At 42.6% G+C, this 17,672-nt stretch overlaps 1 protein-coding gene across 2 annotated transcripts in view; it reads left to right on the plus strand.

Moving 5' to 3' along the window:
- LOC148757499 (KRAB domain-containing protein 5-like) overlaps window positions 1-17,672 on the plus strand; it is a 34,808-nt gene that overhangs the window by 15,516 nt on the left and 1,620 nt on the right. Inside the window, exon 6 of one of the 2 annotated variants that reach the window (XM_088800556.1) lies at window positions 5,953-7,948. The exons of the other annotated variant lie outside the window; for it this stretch is intronic. Coding sequence (XP_088656682.1) covers window positions 5,953-6,030 — 78 coding nt within the window. The 3' untranslated portion in view covers window positions 6,031-7,948. Of the gene's footprint in view, window positions 1-5,952; window positions 7,949-17,672 lie in introns of those variants that run through there. 2 annotated transcript variants of the gene reach the window in all.

Raw genomic sequence — 17,672 nt, forward strand, 5'->3', positions numbered from 1 at the left:
TGCTGCCTTAGAATCCATGCTGTGTAGCCAAGTTGCCTTGAAGTGACACTGGCCCCTCCCACTAGTGCATACACTGTTGTGCAGACAACAGGTCACAGACTCACAAGTGAATGTAAGTTCCCGTTATTCTCCAGCAGCCCTTGTGAGCAAGTGTCCTCCGCCTCTGAGGGACTTCACCTTGTATACCCCCTGGATAGATCCCTGCAGAGCTTACCAAAACCTTGCTGTTTTTCGTTTCAATTGACCAACCTGGACTGAGCTGGAGAACCCCAAATCACTTGTCCTATGAACCCTAATAAAGGCATGTGCCCTGGGTCCTGCCCTTCTCTGGTGCGTCCTGCCTCGGCCTCCCCATGTGGCCCTTCCAGGCATGCTGTGTCCTTCCTGCAGGATTGTGAGGATAAGAAGCTTGTCTATTTCAGTTTCCCTGTGCTCTTTTGTTGAACTGTGGGCTCAGCATCCAACCGAAGACTCTCTACTTAACAAATGTTAATTTATCTCACAGGAAATATAATTAGAAGCCATACTTTGGTCCAAGGGCAGGTAAAAGTCTGCCTTACATGGGCTTGCAAGGTGGGCATGGCCATGCACCCCACATTCCCCATCTGTACCAGGATTTGTGGGTGTTTGTGGGAAAGGAGGGTGCCTGGCGACAGGATGGAACCCTCCGTTTGATTCCATGTAGGAGCTCATTGTCCCTGACTCCTGTGACCGAGGACAGGCGAGGGGGGGAAGGGGCCTCTGCAACCATTGAAAGGGTTCCCTTTGTGACAGGACGGCATAGGAGTGTGTTGATAGCCAAGATTCGCATTGATGGGGTTGGATTCTGGGATATCAGGGAAGGAGAACATTTCGTGTTTAGGTTCCATCTGGATGCTCCCTCAGCTCTGCTGGAGACCAGGATTCAGAAAATGCACAAATACACACAATAGAAAGACTGTCTAGAATGCTAAGGAAAGACTATTTAAACTAAACTAAAGGTTAGCAGATATAGGAGTCACGTGGCTTAAAATAAGCATAAAGCACCTGTTTCCTTGTGATTAGATCCATATCATAATTCACTTTTCCCCAATGATAACGGGACAGATGATGGGTTCATCCATGTGCATCAGGCAGCCCACACCAGTTTGTCCCCTCACAGCTGGTGTTACCTTCATCCACTTGATTCAGGTCCTGTATGCCCCATTCTTCCTCTATAATGGTAACAGTTTTCCTATTTTCACTAATAAGATTTTGGGAGATTTACTGAGTGTTCTGTATAAACCATGATATTTACTCTGGAAACTCCTTTCTGAGTTTGTCTTTGCTTGATTTTGCTTTGGAAAATAAAGGCTCTGACCTTTGTTACAGATACTGGTTTTTCAACTGGAGGTTGTAAGGCAGTCAGGCCTCAGTTCTGTAAGTTTCCATTTTATTCCAAAGTCATGTCTGACATACTCTTTTTCATGTCTTTGTTGTTTTTTCAGAAGAAGAAAGTAAGAGTCACATTTAATACATGTTCAAGTGTCTGCAAATTCTAAGAGAGAACTCAGCACAATTTAGAACCCAGCACAATAACTAAAAAATTTCAGTGACGTATGCCCTCACAAACAGCTTTTATATGAGTTTACATCATTGGGCGTGTTTGTCCCCATAGTATTTTTTAAACACACAAAAATTCATCCACACACAAAAAAAATTCATCCACAAATAGATGCATATATTTAATTGAAAATATTAATTTCAGTGACGTTAAAATTTTTCCACTGTCATTTTTACCACGTACATCATGACTCCCCCGCTCTTTTTGCCTCCCCCCCAGTTCAAGCCGTTGTTTCTCAGTCTAGTTGTGTAGGACACAGCTCCCAGGCCCATGCTGGTGTTATGAGCCTTGCGCTCCCCCCCGGCTGAGGCAGTCGGGGTTGCCAGTCATCGGTCGGCCACTCACGGCAGCTCAGGGCAGCTCTCGCCGGCTGCCGGCCACTCACACTGGCCACCGGCCACTCATAGCGGCACATGGTAGCCCACGGCAGCACACAGCAGCTTATGCCAACTCCAGCTGCTCAGGGCAGCCCTGCTCCAGCGAGAGCTGTTGTTTACAACCTTAGCTGTAGAGGCGCAGTTCACTGGCTCATGTGGGAATCGAACTAGCGACCTTGGCAATAGGAGCACGGCGCTCCAACTACCTGAGCCACCAGGCCGGCCCACATCATGACTTTTTAAAGATATGGGTGTACACATAAAATGTAAAAGTTACTTGATCGATTCCATTTTGGTACATTGTTGTTTCCATTATTCTTTTCACTTGCAAAATCTGCTATAATTATTTGTTGATGATTTTCTCTGAATATTGGCCTTGCATGTATCTTCCTTGTAGATAAACTCTAGGTCAGAAAAACTAGGTTAAATCCCAGGTTCTACTATTTACTGGATATTGGACAAATATTCTTTTTTTTTTTTTTTTTTTTTTTTAAGATTTTATTGGGAAAGCGGAACAGTGTATATTTCCAGGACTTTACTGGGGAACAGTGTGTTTTTCCCCAGAACCCATCAGCTCCAAGTCAAGTTGTTGTCTTTGGATCTTAGCTGTGGAGGGCGCAGCTCAGCTCCAAGTCCAGTCAACGTTTTCAATCTAGTTGCAGGGGACACAGCGCACCATCCCATGTGGGAGTTGAACTGGCAACCTTGCTGTTAAGAGCACGTGCTCTAACCAACTGAGCCATCTGGCCACCCCTGGACAAATATTCTTCTTAAAGAAAAATAATATTGCTCTCCTAGAGTATTTCTCTAGTTTTATGCATTAATATCTGAAAAAGCGAGAATAATGTCTCAGGCTCTCCAGTGTTCAGAAAGGAATGATCCCCCATTGTTGCTATTACAGAAGAACCTGTTCTTGCTGTGAAGCCCTTTCCTTTCCAAGTCAGTCATTACATCTTCCCATGCGTTTTATTGCTTTCGTATTAAAAAGTGTAACCCTGATACCTGAGGGTAGGTTTGCTAGGGAAACACCTGTAGAGGAATTTGCTTTTATTGTAAAAAGACAAGTCACCTCAAGGATTGTAGAAGTCTAAAATAGGATTTAGCAAAAGAAAGGAAATAGAAGCAAGCATAGGGCTGCTCCAAGGACTGTGAGGGCATTTCGCATTCTTACTAATACTCGGGCTACTTTGTTAACACCATCCGACTAAGTTGTCCTCTCCCTTGGAGTAAAGCTTCTGTACAAATGTGTGGTCACACAGCAGCCTAGCTGTCTGTCCCCTCCAATCTTTCCTTAGGGAAAGAAGACTCTGCGGGACTGTCCCTCTTTGGGGTTGAGTTCACTTATCCTAAGTCTCCCTATTTGGTCCTTGTAAGCTGGGTCTGCAGTCAAAGATGAGTAAAGTTTCCTCATGGGAGGAACGACTTAAGCCAGACGGGACCCCATTGGGACCCCCATGAGTTAACATAATAAAAGTCAGGAGGAAGCCATACCCCTCCTCCTCACCATTATGGGAAGCTGCTAATGCCTGCCCCAGTTGTTGTCCTGCACCCTGCTGTGCAAAGGACCTATTAGAGCGATAAGATCTCGCTCTTCCTGCTTAGCTCATGGGATGGTTTTACCTTGTGAGACTTGCTCCCCCAGGGGGTTGTACACACCCACCTTAGTCGCCTGGGGACAATGAGCATCGGTTGCTTACAGATATCTGGGAATTGGAAGAATTTTTATGGTGTGGTGTGAGAGTTTCGTGGACCCTGCCTCTAATCATGTGATGCTTATTGTAAGAAATCAATAAATACCCACGACGACCCGGTTCGGGGCTCCAGTCCCTTGAGGCTGCGAGTCCCTCGGTCCTCTGTGATTTAACTGTATTTGAGTCTCTGTCTCTTTATTATAGTTTAACCCTCGCCTTCCCACGGCTTGTGTTGTGCAGGTCGCAACACAAATGGTAAGGCATCAACCAATGTTTGTTTACATCAGAACCTATTCCTCTCCAGCTAGGAAACGCTAAGGGGCAACATCTATTTTTACTACTCAAATCTGCCCCAAGTCACCTGATAGTGTGAGACTTTCTAACCAATGGTACTCACATATCCTCCCAGAAGGGTGAAGTGTTTTTAGGACTAAATGGATCAGATTGGGAAAACAATGATTTTAAAAGAAACTATATGAGAGGAAGCTAGTCTTGATACTGATAGAATATTTGTTACAGGATGTTCCAATACAAGTTTAGGCTTTTCCCAGTACAGATATTGATGCGGAATATTAAGTCAGCCACTCCTAGTAAAATAACTGTTGATAATACTTTGCCTCTACCTAATATTTGCCGATATCCTTTGAGGCCTGATACACCAGCTGGAATTAGCTCATTGTACAAGATTACCTTTAAAAGGGGGGCTTATAATTCCATGTAGGAGCACCTGTAATTCTCCTATCCTTCCTGTAAAGAAACCCGATAGGAAAGGATGGAGATTGGCACAGGATTTCAGAGCTATAAATAGATAGTCTGTGTTTCCAAATCCACATACCCTCTTATCAGCTATTCCTGTGTGTATTGCCAATATTTTTCAGTAATAGATTTATGTGGTGCCTTGTGCAGCATTCCTGTAAAAAAAAAAAAAAGACAGGAAATACCTCTTTGCTTTTCCACCTGGGAAGATCAGAGTTTACTTGGACAGTAATGCCCCAGGGGTATACAGAGACCCACCTATTTCTCTTAGATACTAAAAGCTGATTTGAATAATGTTGAATTTCCCAGAAACTCTAATCCAATATGTGGATGATTTATTCTTATGCTCTAGAGATCAGCCCAACAAGCTTAATTTATCTCACAGGAGCTTGTAAATGAACCAAAGATCAAATAGCCAGTATTTACACTGATAGTTGCTATACCTTTGGTGTAGCTCACAGCTTATTGTGGAAGAAGTGAGGCTTCTTAACTTCCTCAGGGCAGCCCATAAGAATGGAAAACAGGTTGCAGAATTTAAATTAAATGTCATACAGCAACCAAAACAATTGGCAATTATCAAAATTCCAGGACATTTTAAGGCTGCCATGATGGAAAAGAAAATAATTTAGCTGATACTGCAGCTAGCCCGGCAATAAACAGCCAAATTATCCAGACTTGAGAATATTTCTTCTCCCTATTAAATCAATAAAAGACTTTTACAATTCCAATGGGCAGCTGCAGAATAGAAGAAAATATGGCAACAAAGGGGGAAACTTTGACCCAAACAGATATAGCTTAGCATGTACATGAGCTAATGCATTGGGGTCTTGGAAAAATGGTTTCATGGAATAAAGAATATTATTAGAATCCTCCTACTGTAGCTCATAAGGTGTATAGCAGATGTTCTATCTGTCCAAAATATAACCCTGGAAAATCGCTCCATGGGTCCCAAGGACATTTCCCATTTCCTTTAGGTTCATTTGAGGTATGATAATTGGATTTTATCCAAATACCACCATCTCAAGGATACAAATATGCATTAGTCATGATTTGTATGTTGTCTCACTGGGTTGAGACATTCCCTTGCAGGAGAGCAACAGCCTTAATGGTAGGCTTAAAATAATAATAATCTTCAATTAGAGAATTCCCTGTGAGTTACATAGTAACTGAGGGACTCATTTCACTGAGCAAATGATATAATCTATTTGTAATATTTGGCTTATTTTAAAGCAGTTTCATTGTGCTTATCACCCCAGTCCTCTGAATTGGTAGAATGTACAAATGGTAAATTAAAACTCAACTAGGTAAAATTTCAGAAGCTTTTAATCTCCCTTGGCCAAAAGCTCTGCCTATAGTGCTTCTCAGCCTGAGATATTCCTTTTGGTAAATGCGGGCTTTCTCCTCATTAGTCATTGTTCACATTATGCAAAGGGACATATGAACCAACCTTACTAAAAGGAGACAGTCTACATTGTTATGAAGGGCTTATCAGTTATCTTAAAGAAATTAATAAATTAGTAACTGATTCACTTCAATGTGGTCCTAGGAGATGAAGACTTCAAAGACCATGACTCACAACCAGGAAGTTTTGTCCATTGGACAAGATCAATTAAAGACTCTCTAACCTTGTTGGAAGGGACATATCAGTGGATTCCAAAGACTCCTCAAGGATGAGGAGCTGCCAACATCAGGGTTAGACAGCTTTCCCAAGACGTCGAGAAGGCCTGTGTATGTACATAATTGATACTGAACTTAAAATAACCGTTTGATTGTCTTTACCTGTCTGCTAATAATATCAGTAATAATGATAGTTATGCTTGTTCTTTAGGCTTTTCTCAAGCCCTGTACTTATATAGCCCAACTGTTAATAATTGCTAAAGGCATATAAGATAACTTTTTTATCAATAATATTTTTTATGGTTTTGAAATTTAGAAAGAATGTTATTATAGAAGGAAGAAAAGGGATGTGTATATTTTTGAGAGAAGTTAAAAGGAAGTAGTATGACCTAGTAAGTTGATTATTTCTGAATGAGGAAGAGGAGACAAACTGAGAAGTACAAGTGAAGGTGGGGACTGGCCAAATAATTCTCCAGGTAATCCACCAAAAGAAACAGAACCACCAAGGAGTGCGTACATGCACATCGGCCAGTCTCCAGTCCGGCTGCCCATGTAGAGAAATGTCCAGGGCGCAGCATGGCTTCCCCTTTTATTTCCGTCCCTTCCCCAGAAGTTTCCACAGAGTTCAACAGGAAGTAAAGACTACAGAGTTAACGAGGAGCCCAGCTCCACCCATAATCTTCCCAGCTCTGTGGTTAAGCATCTTAAGAGGCCAGTTCACTTTTATCATCCCCCCCCTCTTGATCAAGATCTTTTCTCTACTCTCAGGTTTTCCAGTGTCCAGCCTTTTGTCCCTCGATGTTTGTTTAGCCTCTAGTCCTTCAATGTCAAAAGGGCCTCTTCTGGGTGTCATCTATTACATCATGGGGACAAGTGCATGGATTGGGAAACAGCTGGTGTGCAGTGTCAACCACGATCAGAAGCAGAGCTTAAATAGATCAAAGTTAAAGATAGAATTAGAACAACACAGCAACCTAGCTTGTTTGGCAGGTGTAAACCAGGAACTCAAGCTCCTTAGAGGTCACCTGTTTTAATATTGACAGCTTTAGCTTTAGGTTATCAGACTGTATGCTTTTCCAGTCAGGATTTGGTGCCTTCTTTAGGTGTGACACATGTATCCAAGAGGCTACTCCCTGCAGTTTAGCAGCACAGGGGTTAGTCAACAGTATCTGGTAAGGTCCCTTCCAGCGTGGCTGGAGGAAATCCTTTTTGAGGTGTCTTCAAATAAACAAAATCTCCAGGTTGTAAAGTGTAGTCACACAACAGCCTAGCCAACTGTCCCCCTGTGTCTTTCCTTAAGGAAAGAAAAGTCTCTGAGACTGTGCCTTTCTGGGACTCTGATCCATCCTTGTGTTTACACCTTATGTCTCTCTGTCTGGTCCCCAAAAGATGGTTTGCAGCAAAAGACGGGTAAGATATCTCACGGGAGATATAACCTAAGCCAGACTGAACCGAGTGGGGACCCCAATGAGCTGCCTTAGAAAAATATGGGAAGGGGCCTTGCCTCCCCTTCCCCCTGCCTGGGAAAAGCGGCTGCTGGCTCTGACTTTTCCCTGTCACCTAATTGGGAGAAAAGTCTTGAGAGTGATAAGATTAAACTCTCTCTGCTCAGCTCTGTGAAACAATTTCAACATGTGATATATGTCCCTTAAAACAGTTGCATACCTCACCTCAAGGACTTTCTGCTTTGGCTGTTTGAAGATCAACATAATTGGTTTGGGCTGTTTCTATAACGTGATTGTAGGAGCCTGACTCAGAAAAACTATGCCATCCGGCAGCACATGACCTAATTCCTGGAACAGTCAGTTTGCCCTTAAAAGGTCACGTCTCTGCTAAGTAAAGCTCCTTCCTCATTCCGCTCCCCGCCCAGTTTACCCTAATCTATATAAGCTTGTAGCTGCAATAAAAAATTTGAGGCTTGATCAGAACTTTGTCTTGCCTCCATTTCTTCGCGCCTCCTGTTTTCTCTTTTCAGGGTGTCTCTCTTCGGTCTCTGTTGAATGCCCCGCTGGTCGGGGCAGTGATAAATGAGTCCCACAGACCGTGCCAAAAACAGCTACTTGTATGCTTATCAATAAAAACCTCCAGTCAGCTCAAATCTGGGCTCCAGTCCTCTGAGACTGAGAGACCCCTGGCCTTCGGAGAGATTTAACTGCATTAAGTCTCTGTTTCTTTCTTAAAAACATAACCCAAACCGCCCCTTCTCACACCCTCACTGCCCGTGTTGCGCTGGACGCGACAGTAAAGTATGAATTTTTAGTTTTTCATTTCTCTGGAGTATATGGTGAAATGATTGTTTGACTAAAGCATGATTATTGTTGATAGAATCAATTAAGCCTTTACAATACTCAAGTATGTCTCCTTTTACCAACTGTGGATCAAGAGAGGCAAGGGCCAGATGCATAGGGCATCCTGTAATTATCTCAAAAGGTGAAGGCTTATGAGTCCCAAAAGGAGTAGATCTGAGATTTAAAAGGACTCATGGCAATGCTTTTGGCCAAGGTATTTGAAGAGATTCCATAAATTTTGCCAATTGAGTCTTAATAATACCATTAGTGTGTTCAATCAATCCTGAAGGTTGAGGATGGTAAACACAGTGAAAATGTTGTAGGACTGACCAACCAGCACAGACTTGCTTTAGCACCTGGCCAGTGAAATGGGTTTCTTGATCACTGTGTAGTTCAAGAAGAGTTTCCCAAGTAGGAATAATCTTTTCTAACAGTACTTTAGCCACTGTAGCTATATTAGCTTGTCTGCAAGGGAAAGCTTCAGTCCAGTGAGAAAACATACATATCATGACTAAACCATAGTTGTATCCACGAGATGGGGGAAGCTGTATGAAGTCTAGTTGTCAGACCTCAAATGGTCCATTTGGCAATTAAAAATGTCCAGGGGCAGTGTGAATAGGCTTCCCTGAGTTATGCTTTGGATAGCGGGGACACCTGAGGTAGGCACTTTTTGCAGCCTTATTAATATTTCCACATCAATATTGGTGCACGAAAGTTACCCTTCTTTCAGATGACCAGTGGTTCAACATATGTATAGTGGTTAAGAGTGGGAATTTTAGAGTTTCTGGTAGGACTAGGTGTTATTTGGTCCAAACCAGAGTCTCTTTATTAAACCGACAATTGTTGGATTTCCAGTTAATGTTTTCCTTCTTCAGAAGCTGATTGTTGGGCTTCTCTGGCCAGTTTTTCTAAGTTATCAAATGGAGAAGCTTCTCTCTAGACCATGACAGAGGTTCTATGGCTGTTGATGCCTTTAAGGGCAGCATTTTTATCAGAAATATCAGGCAGATGATTTCCTTTGGCTTCCAAGGAGTCAAGTTTAGAATGCCCCGGAATCTTAATAATGGCTAAAGCATCAGGTAAAAGTATAGCGTCCAATAATTTCTGTACATATGGACCATTTTTAATTTTGTCTCCATTGGAGGTAAGGAAACCACATTTCCATAACATTCCAAAGTCGTGGGCAACCCGAAAGGCATATCTGCTGTTGGCATAAATGTTGACAGTTTTACCCTTTGTTAAAATGCAGGCTCGAGTGAGGGCATATAATTCAGCCTGCAGTGCTGAAGAGGCCATGGGCAAAGGTGCTGCCTCAATGACTTCAGAAGGAGTTACAACAGCATAACCAGCACATTACTCACCATTGTCGTTTTTTAAGTAAGAACCATTGGTAAACCATAAAAAAATTAGCTTTACCCAGAGTTGTTTTCTGCAAATCGTCACGAGGAGTCAGGAAGTGATCATTTAATGTCAGATAGTCATGAAGAGCTTCCTCAGTCTCAGAAGGAAGACAAGTAGCTGGATTAAGGTTGTTACAATGTGAAAGGGTTAATGGGAAGCAGTTAACAAAAGGATTTCATAGGAAGTAAGGCGGCTGACTGACAGATGCTGGGTGTGACGAGAATTCAGGAAAGCTTTAACTGCATGAGGCACAGAAATGGTTAGAGGGGATCCTGCAACAATCTTTTCTTTGGCTTTAACCAGGAGGGCAGTAGCAATGGCTCTGAGGCAAGGAGGGTACACCTGAGCCATAGGGTCCAGTTGTTGGCTATAGTATCCTAAGGGTTTATGTTGATCCCCATGTTTCTGAGTGAGCACCCCAAGGGCATTTCCTTCCTTTTCATGCGCAAAAAAGGAAACCTGGTGGTTAGGATGCCCAAGAGCAGGTGGGTTTATTAAACTCTCCTTTAAGGTCTTGAAGGCCATGTCACCCTGTTCTTCCCATGAAATTGGGTCAGGACGGTCATTCTTTAATAGGACACATAGAGGTTTTGCCATAAGAGAAAGACGGGGGATATAATTCCGGCAATAGTTGACTAGTCCAAGAAAACCTCGTAACTGACGCTTAGTTTTGGCCTCGGAAAATTTAGGACACCATGGAGCCTGACTGGGTCCAGGCGCAGACCATGTTCCCATAGCAGATGTCCCAAGTACTGAACCTGAGCTTGGGCAAGTGTAATTTCTCTTTAGAGACCTTATGTCCCTAAGGTCAATAGTGTCAACAAATGGATGCCATTATCCTGTGACGAAACCTGAGAAGAACAAAGAAGTAAGCCATCCACATATAGTAACAAAGTAGAACCTCTAGGGAAAATTGTATTATCCAAATCGGTCTTCAGAATATGTGAAAAGTAAGAAGAGCTGTAAGTAAATCCCTGAGGCATTCCAGTCCAGGTAAACTGCTTTCCTTCCCAAGTGAAAGCAAAAAAGTATTGGTTATCTTCATCAACTGAGATGCTAGAGAATGCACTGCATAAATCAATTAACTGTAAAGAATTTACTTCCTGCTGGAATAGATGCCAGCAGCATATGAGAGTCAGGAATGATAGGCTGTTGAGGGATAACAATGTGGTTTATCGCTCGGAGGTCCTGGACAAACCTCTACCCTCGTCACCACAGGTAAGATAGGAGCGTCACAAGGACTAGTGCAAGGAATAATAAGGCCTTGAGTTATGTAATCTTCTATTATGGGCTTTATATCTTAGCCTCTTATCTGATATTAATTCTTGGCAGAGGCTTTAAGGGATAAATTTGAACCTTGATAGGAGGTGCACTGTGAATCCTGCCAATATCACTTGAAGATTTTGCTCATAAAGAAAATGGTAGTTGGTCCAATAGGGACCATTGATCAGTACTCTCAGATTCAGTTACTGTACTATCAGAGACAGCACAAATAAAAGATGCTGAAATGTCATGTAATTCACCTGATTGATGATTCTTATGGTTACCATCAAACTCTAACCTTATTTCTCCTTTTTTTTTTTATATTTTCTATTTAAAAAAAATTTTGTTATTGGGAAATATTGGGGGACAGTGTTTCTCCAGGGCCCATCAGCTCCAAGTAGTTGTCCTTCAATCTAGTTGTGGAGGGCGCAGCTCAGCTCCAAGTCTAGTTGCCACTTTCTTTTTTTTTTTAACTTATTGGGGTGACAGTTGTTAGTAAAATTACATAGATTTCAGGTGTACAATTCTGTATTACATCATCTATAAATCCCATTGTGTGTTCACCACCCAGAGTCAGTTCTCCTTCCATCACCATATATTTAAATGATCCCCCTTACCCTCATCTCCCACCCGCCATTTTCAATCTTTAATTGCAGGAGGCGCAGCCCACCATCCCGTGCAGGAATTGAACTGGCAACCTTGTTGTTGAGAGCTCACGCTCTAACCATCTGAGCCATCTGGCCACCCCCCTGGAAGCTCAGCAGCAGCTTGTTGTCTTCAAAGTTGTAGAGGGCGCAGCTCACTTGCCCATCTGGGAATCGAACTGGTAACCCTGTTATTCAGAGCTTATGCTCTAATCAACTGAGCCACCCAGCCGCCTCTATTTTTCCTTTTTTGAGAAAAGGATATTCCAGCATGATAGTTCTCTAAGAAGTCTCTGCCTAATAAATGGGTAGGGGCAGAAGAACTAAGGAGAAAAACAACGTTCATTTCTTAAGGGACCTAGACAAAAGGGAACAGGTTCAGATAATGTGAACCTGTTGAGATTTATTTGAAATCCCCACTTGTAAAATGTCATATTACTCTGAGGCAGGAGCTGGTTTATAACAGTGGGGTTGAGCATTGAGAGTGTAGCATCGGTGTCAATAAGAACAGAAATAGTTTCCTCCCCAGTTTGAAGAGAAGTCTCTTTAAGGACTGGAAAAATCCCCTGTAGTTCTTCAGAGCCCTGTCACTGGGAATTAGGAAGGCCTGAAAGAGGTTGGTCAGAAGACAGAGAGCATCTTGTATGCTTAAACTTATGACAATCCCTTTTCCACTGTCCTTGCTCCTTGCACTGATGGCAAAAAGTTGGAGTTCTCTGGTTTCCCACAGGGCCTCCCATTTGCCTCTGCTGAACCAACTGAGGCAATCAAATGTCTTGGCAATTTTACTTCTAGGTGGCCTGCCTAGGGTATGAGTGAGCTCATCTGCCAAGTTTACCAAGTCTAGGGTAGGCATTTTCCCCTGTCCCATCCTGGATCTCTTAACCAGGTGGGAAAGGACTTCATTCAGCCTACTGACAAACAAAGAATGAAAAGCTGTCCATGTGTGGCCAGTATCCGAAAGAAGACCTGAATTTTCCTTAAAAATGACCTGGAATCTTTCATAATAGTCATTTATAGATTCCTCAGGCCTTTGTGAGCAATCCTGAATTTTGTTCCAATCAACAGCCTTTGGAAAAGCCTCGGAATTGCTCGATGTAGTTTCCTAGCAAGTGCCCTGGCTTCCTCCCAATAATCGGAGGTTTGCTTTTTTTTTTTTTTTTTTTTTAAAGATTTTATTGGGGAAGGGGAACAGGACTTTATTGGGGAACAATGGTCAAATTGTTGTCCTTTCGATCTTAGTTGTGGAGGGTTCTGTTCAGCTTCAAGTTGTTGTTCTTTCAGTCTTAGTTGTGGAGGGCGCAGCCCAGCTCCAGGTCCAGTTGCCGTTGCTAGTTGCAGGGGGCACAGCCCACCATCCCTTGCGGGACTCGAGGAATTGAACTGGCAACCTTGTGGTTGAGAGCCCACTGGCCCATGTGGGAATCAAACCGGCAGCCTTCGGAGTTAGGAGCACGGAGCTCTAACTGCCTGAGCCACCGGGCCGGCCCCGGAGGTTTGCTTTCTAAGATCCCTTTCAGGATGTACCATCCAGCAATTCTCATCCAATGTCTGGCTTGGACTTCACCAACCAACATATTAATTAGCTGATATAAATCAGAAAATCCAGGCCAATAAGCTTGAATAGTAATATCAAATTCCTTAGCAAAATTATTAGAATCCTTAGTTACCTTAGGAAATTCCTGTACTATAGCTCATTACTCAGCTTTGGTCCAGAGAATGTAGGAGATGTGGGGTTTACTAGAATCCCCAGAGGGTTTAATCTTAAATGGAAAAGTACTGATAGGTTCCAAGGAAGAAGAGAGAGAAGATTCAGGAGAAGATGCTGCCGGGGGCTGAGTTGAAAGTGGAGGAGGTGGCAATGAGGAACAAGAGGGCTTCAGAGGTAGAGTTTGAGACAAAAGAGGAGTGGGGGAAGGGCAAGGCAGTGTAGAAGAGGGAGGACAGGAGGTTTCAGGCGCCATTTTCTTTCTTTTTAAATTTTTAACAGTCTCTGTTAACTTTGAGACTTTATTTTGTAAAAAGGTAACTTTAGATTCACAGTCTTCTTCGGAGGCCTCCATATACCACTCCAAATAGGCATTTCCACTCCTCTTTCTTAGTTTCAGTGCTGTTAGTATAGTCTAGCTTTTAGAAACTCAAGTTTGGGAATCTCAAAAGTTCCCCAAAGTGGCCACTGATACTTATAATTATCCATAGTCAGATCTGTCCCTTTAGTTAAATATGTGCATGAAGATTCCCCAGGGGTTTTAAACATACACTGGACCGGTGTCCTGGGAGGAGGGACAGTTATAGAAGGCCCATTTTTTTAAACATTGGGCCCAAAACAATTCACTGCTCGAATAATCTGCAGGTCCTTTAGCTCACCTCACTCTGGAACACTGTGGTCACTGAACTACGCGGAAGGCTTAAAGCCAGTTACTGGAAAATAACCAACTCTTAGGGAGTTAAGTTACAGGCTGAGCTGGCACTGGGCCGAAGTCAGTTCACAACTCAAGCAAACCAGGAATCTTCAGCTCACCTCACTCTCACCTTCTGGAACAGTCTGATCTCTGCGAATCAGACAGAAGGCTAGAGGCAGTTCCAGGCAAATAACCAACTCTCTCCAGGAGTTCAGTCACTGGTGAGCTGGGTGGCACTCCGTCAACTTTCTCAATGAGACAGCATGATCTAATACTGGCTAAAACTGACCAATTTCAGTAGAACTAACCTCTTACCCACCAACGGGCATTAGGCAAAGGCCAGCTTTTATCTCAAAGGACAGCCTGCTTTCTGAAGAAATCAAGCCAACATGCCATGAGTAGACAAATAAGCCTTAAAACATTCACACACACACACACGCACAGCAACAAAGGAAAACAAAAACAAAAATACCTTTAAAATAATTCCTGAAATAAAGCCTGGAGAACACCAGATGCAAAAAAAACCCCAAAAATCGGTTGGCTCAACCCAGGAGAGAAACCCACCTAAGGCTTCCAAGCCAGGGAACGAAGGTGGAGCCAACACAGCTCAGTTAGGCACCATAGCTTCGCTCACCGGTCAGAAAGCCCTCGGAGTTCCGTTCCTCTCTGGGCCCCATGTTGGGTGCCATTAATGTCAACTGGCCAAATAATGCTCCAGGTTATCCACCAAAATAAATGGTTTATTCAAGAAAAGAAAAAGAAACAGAACCACCAAGGAGTGCATGCATGCACACTGGCCAGCGGGTGTGACCCTTGGCCTCCCACACGGGAAAAAGGTTGAAGAGCCAAACATGGCTTCCCCGTTTAATCGCATCCCTTCCCCGGAAGTTGCCACAGAGTTCAACAGGAAATCAAGACTAGAGCGTTAACGAGGGTCCCAGCTCCACCCACAGTCCTCCCAGCTCTATGGTTAAGCATCTTAAGATACCAGTTCACTTTTATCGAAGGTTAGTGGAAAAGAAATATTGAGACAGGAATTTTATATATGTAAATATCAGAACCCAATTATGCTTACCCCCTAACTCAACATAGACTAACTATTAATATATTAATTCAGATAGAAGCGGAAGTAGATGTATATTTTTTTTAAAAGGGGAGGGGCAGCCGGTTAGCTCAGTTGGTTAGAGCACAGTGCTTTTAAGAAGGTTGTCGGTTTGATCCCCACATGGGCCACTATGAGCTGTGCGCTCCACAACTAGATTGAAACAACTACTTGACTTAGAGCTGATGGGTCCTGGAAAAACATACTTAAATACTGTAAATAAATGTTTTTTAAAAAATGGCCCTTTATAATGGCTGCTGAGGCACAGAAAATTTATTTATGAAATTCTTGGTCTCCTCCTGGTCTCTAGAAATTTTTAGGTAGTAATTATAATTTACACCATTGTGTTCTTATAGCCTTAGCCCCTATATAACCTTAAAGTTACAGTACCCAATTGTACAACTAGCAGAAATCAGGTTAATAAATGCCACTTGAGTGCTTCCAGTGTAAATTAGATAGGCCATATTAAATAAAAAAGGTGAATGGTTATGTCCCCAATCTATATAGAATTTTGAATTCACCCAATTCTGGCCTATCGTATCCACCCCTCCTGCAGAATCCAAGACCGGAAAGAACCCAAGCGGCCTCAGAGAGTTAGGAGAATCAGCTTCATTATGCCAGTGGGTGGGCTCAGTGGGATCCTTCCCAAATGACTGAGCCCCTAGCAAGGTTTTGAGCAGGTTTTTATGGGTTGGGGACTTCCTTCAGTCGGGGAGGGGAAGGGGTAGGTGTCGTCTGGTGATTGGCTCAAGGTGTGGCTTGGAGGGGGTTATGCGGAACTGGGCTGGGGCTTAGGCTGGGGACTTGTCTCTCCACTCGGGCCACCATTTTAGGTCGGTTCCACGTGGCAGGGAACCATTTTAAGGTCAGTTTCCCCATCACCCCAACAAACAGCAACGTATGGAATATGGGAAGGGGACATTTTTGTTGGGAAGGGTTAGAAAATTCTTGTCGTACTGATTTCTATTGTAATGACACCAGGTTTGTAGTAAATGCTATTGGATTAAGTGTAATACTAAAATTATAGGCATATTAACTTTGCCTGAAGTTAAAAACCCATGATAATATTGATAATGAAACTCCAATGTACTGGGAAATTGAACTTAATCCTCCCCATGAAGTCATCTCTATGGAAACTAATTGGCCAAAATACAAATTTGTACTTCGAGATCCTGAAATAATCGAGTCTTCATAGGTGTTTGCTTCCCTCAGACTCATACTTGTCTAATATTGGACATTTTCTGCTCCTAATCAGTGTTACTGGTTTAATACCATTGCTCTTGGTCCTAGTTTGTACATGTTATACTAGATGCAAAAAAAACATAAGACAGACAGAAAAAAAGAAAAAAACTTGGACCATGTTAGCTCAAAGATTAGAAATTACCAATAAGTATTTAATTTAGACATAAAGGATCTGACTGCCTCCCATTTGCTCACATTTTCTTTTAAATATAAATAAATAATTCGGCCTTGACTGCCATTTAAGGTTATGGTCTTGCCCCACCCACAATGGTCCAACATTCAGCAAGACAAAGGCTGACACTTGCTAGGAATGAGCCCTCCTAGCACCGTGGGACCAGACTATCCAGCCAAAGGTTGGTCATCAATGCATCCTTCAGATTGATTTATGACCAAAAGGGGAACTGAAGATGGAAAAGGGGCCACCAGTTTAATCCTGACAAGGTCGGGAAACTGAAAAAAAAACACGTAAGATGGCGTGAACCTAAAAAAAAATCATAACTAAGGTGGGTCATGGCGGGAAGTCACGTCTTTAGCCTGAAGCTTCCTTCATAAAGTCAATCTTCACTTTAAGTGAAGTGTCACCTAAGTGTCTTGTTTTTTTGCACCTAACGTGACATCCTTGGAATGTCAGTAATCTCTTTTTCCAGACCAGAGCAGGAAACTACAGAATGCCTCATTATTATTCTTGTCCCTTGATTAACATCTCTATGAGAACTATTAACTGTCCTGCACCCACCTAAAAGGTAGTTTTTACTAAAAGAAGTACCTATCTCTCCAATTTACTTTTATCCAATCCCAGAGATTTCCCCACTTTGTATCCTGCCACCCCCTTAATCTACCACCAGTGGATTTCATGTAACCCTCCTCCTTTGATTCTATGTATAAAATAAACTGCAAACCATAATTTGCGGAGCATTTTCTCTGTTGAGATTTTACTTCTAGGCAATTCTCATTAGTTTCACTCAAATAAAATCTTATAAGCTTTCTTTTAGACTGGATCTTTTTCATCGACAGGAGAAATCAGGAGAGGACAGAGGGGACAGGAGAGGACAGCAGTGGAGATAATCCAGGACAAGAGGGACACACAGATCCATGGACAGGAATACATAATAGCAGAGGAAGAAGGGGAGCCCCCACCTGGATGAGCAGTGAGCTGGTGGAATGTGGGTGATGAAGTCATGATATATGACTGGTGGCTTTATAGTTGATTTAATTTAATACATGCTGCATTTTCAGTCACACAGATGAGAATGAGAATTACAAAATTCCAGTTTAATAATACTATGCATTTAATAATTAATTTCATC

The sequence above is a fragment of the Rhinolophus sinicus genome, chromosome 8, assembly GCF_057876585.1.
Source record: "Rhinolophus sinicus isolate RSI-liver-muscle chromosome 8, RSI-T2T, whole genome shotgun sequence".
Lineage (NCBI taxonomy): Eukaryota > Metazoa > Chordata > Mammalia > Chiroptera > Rhinolophidae > Rhinolophus > Rhinolophus sinicus.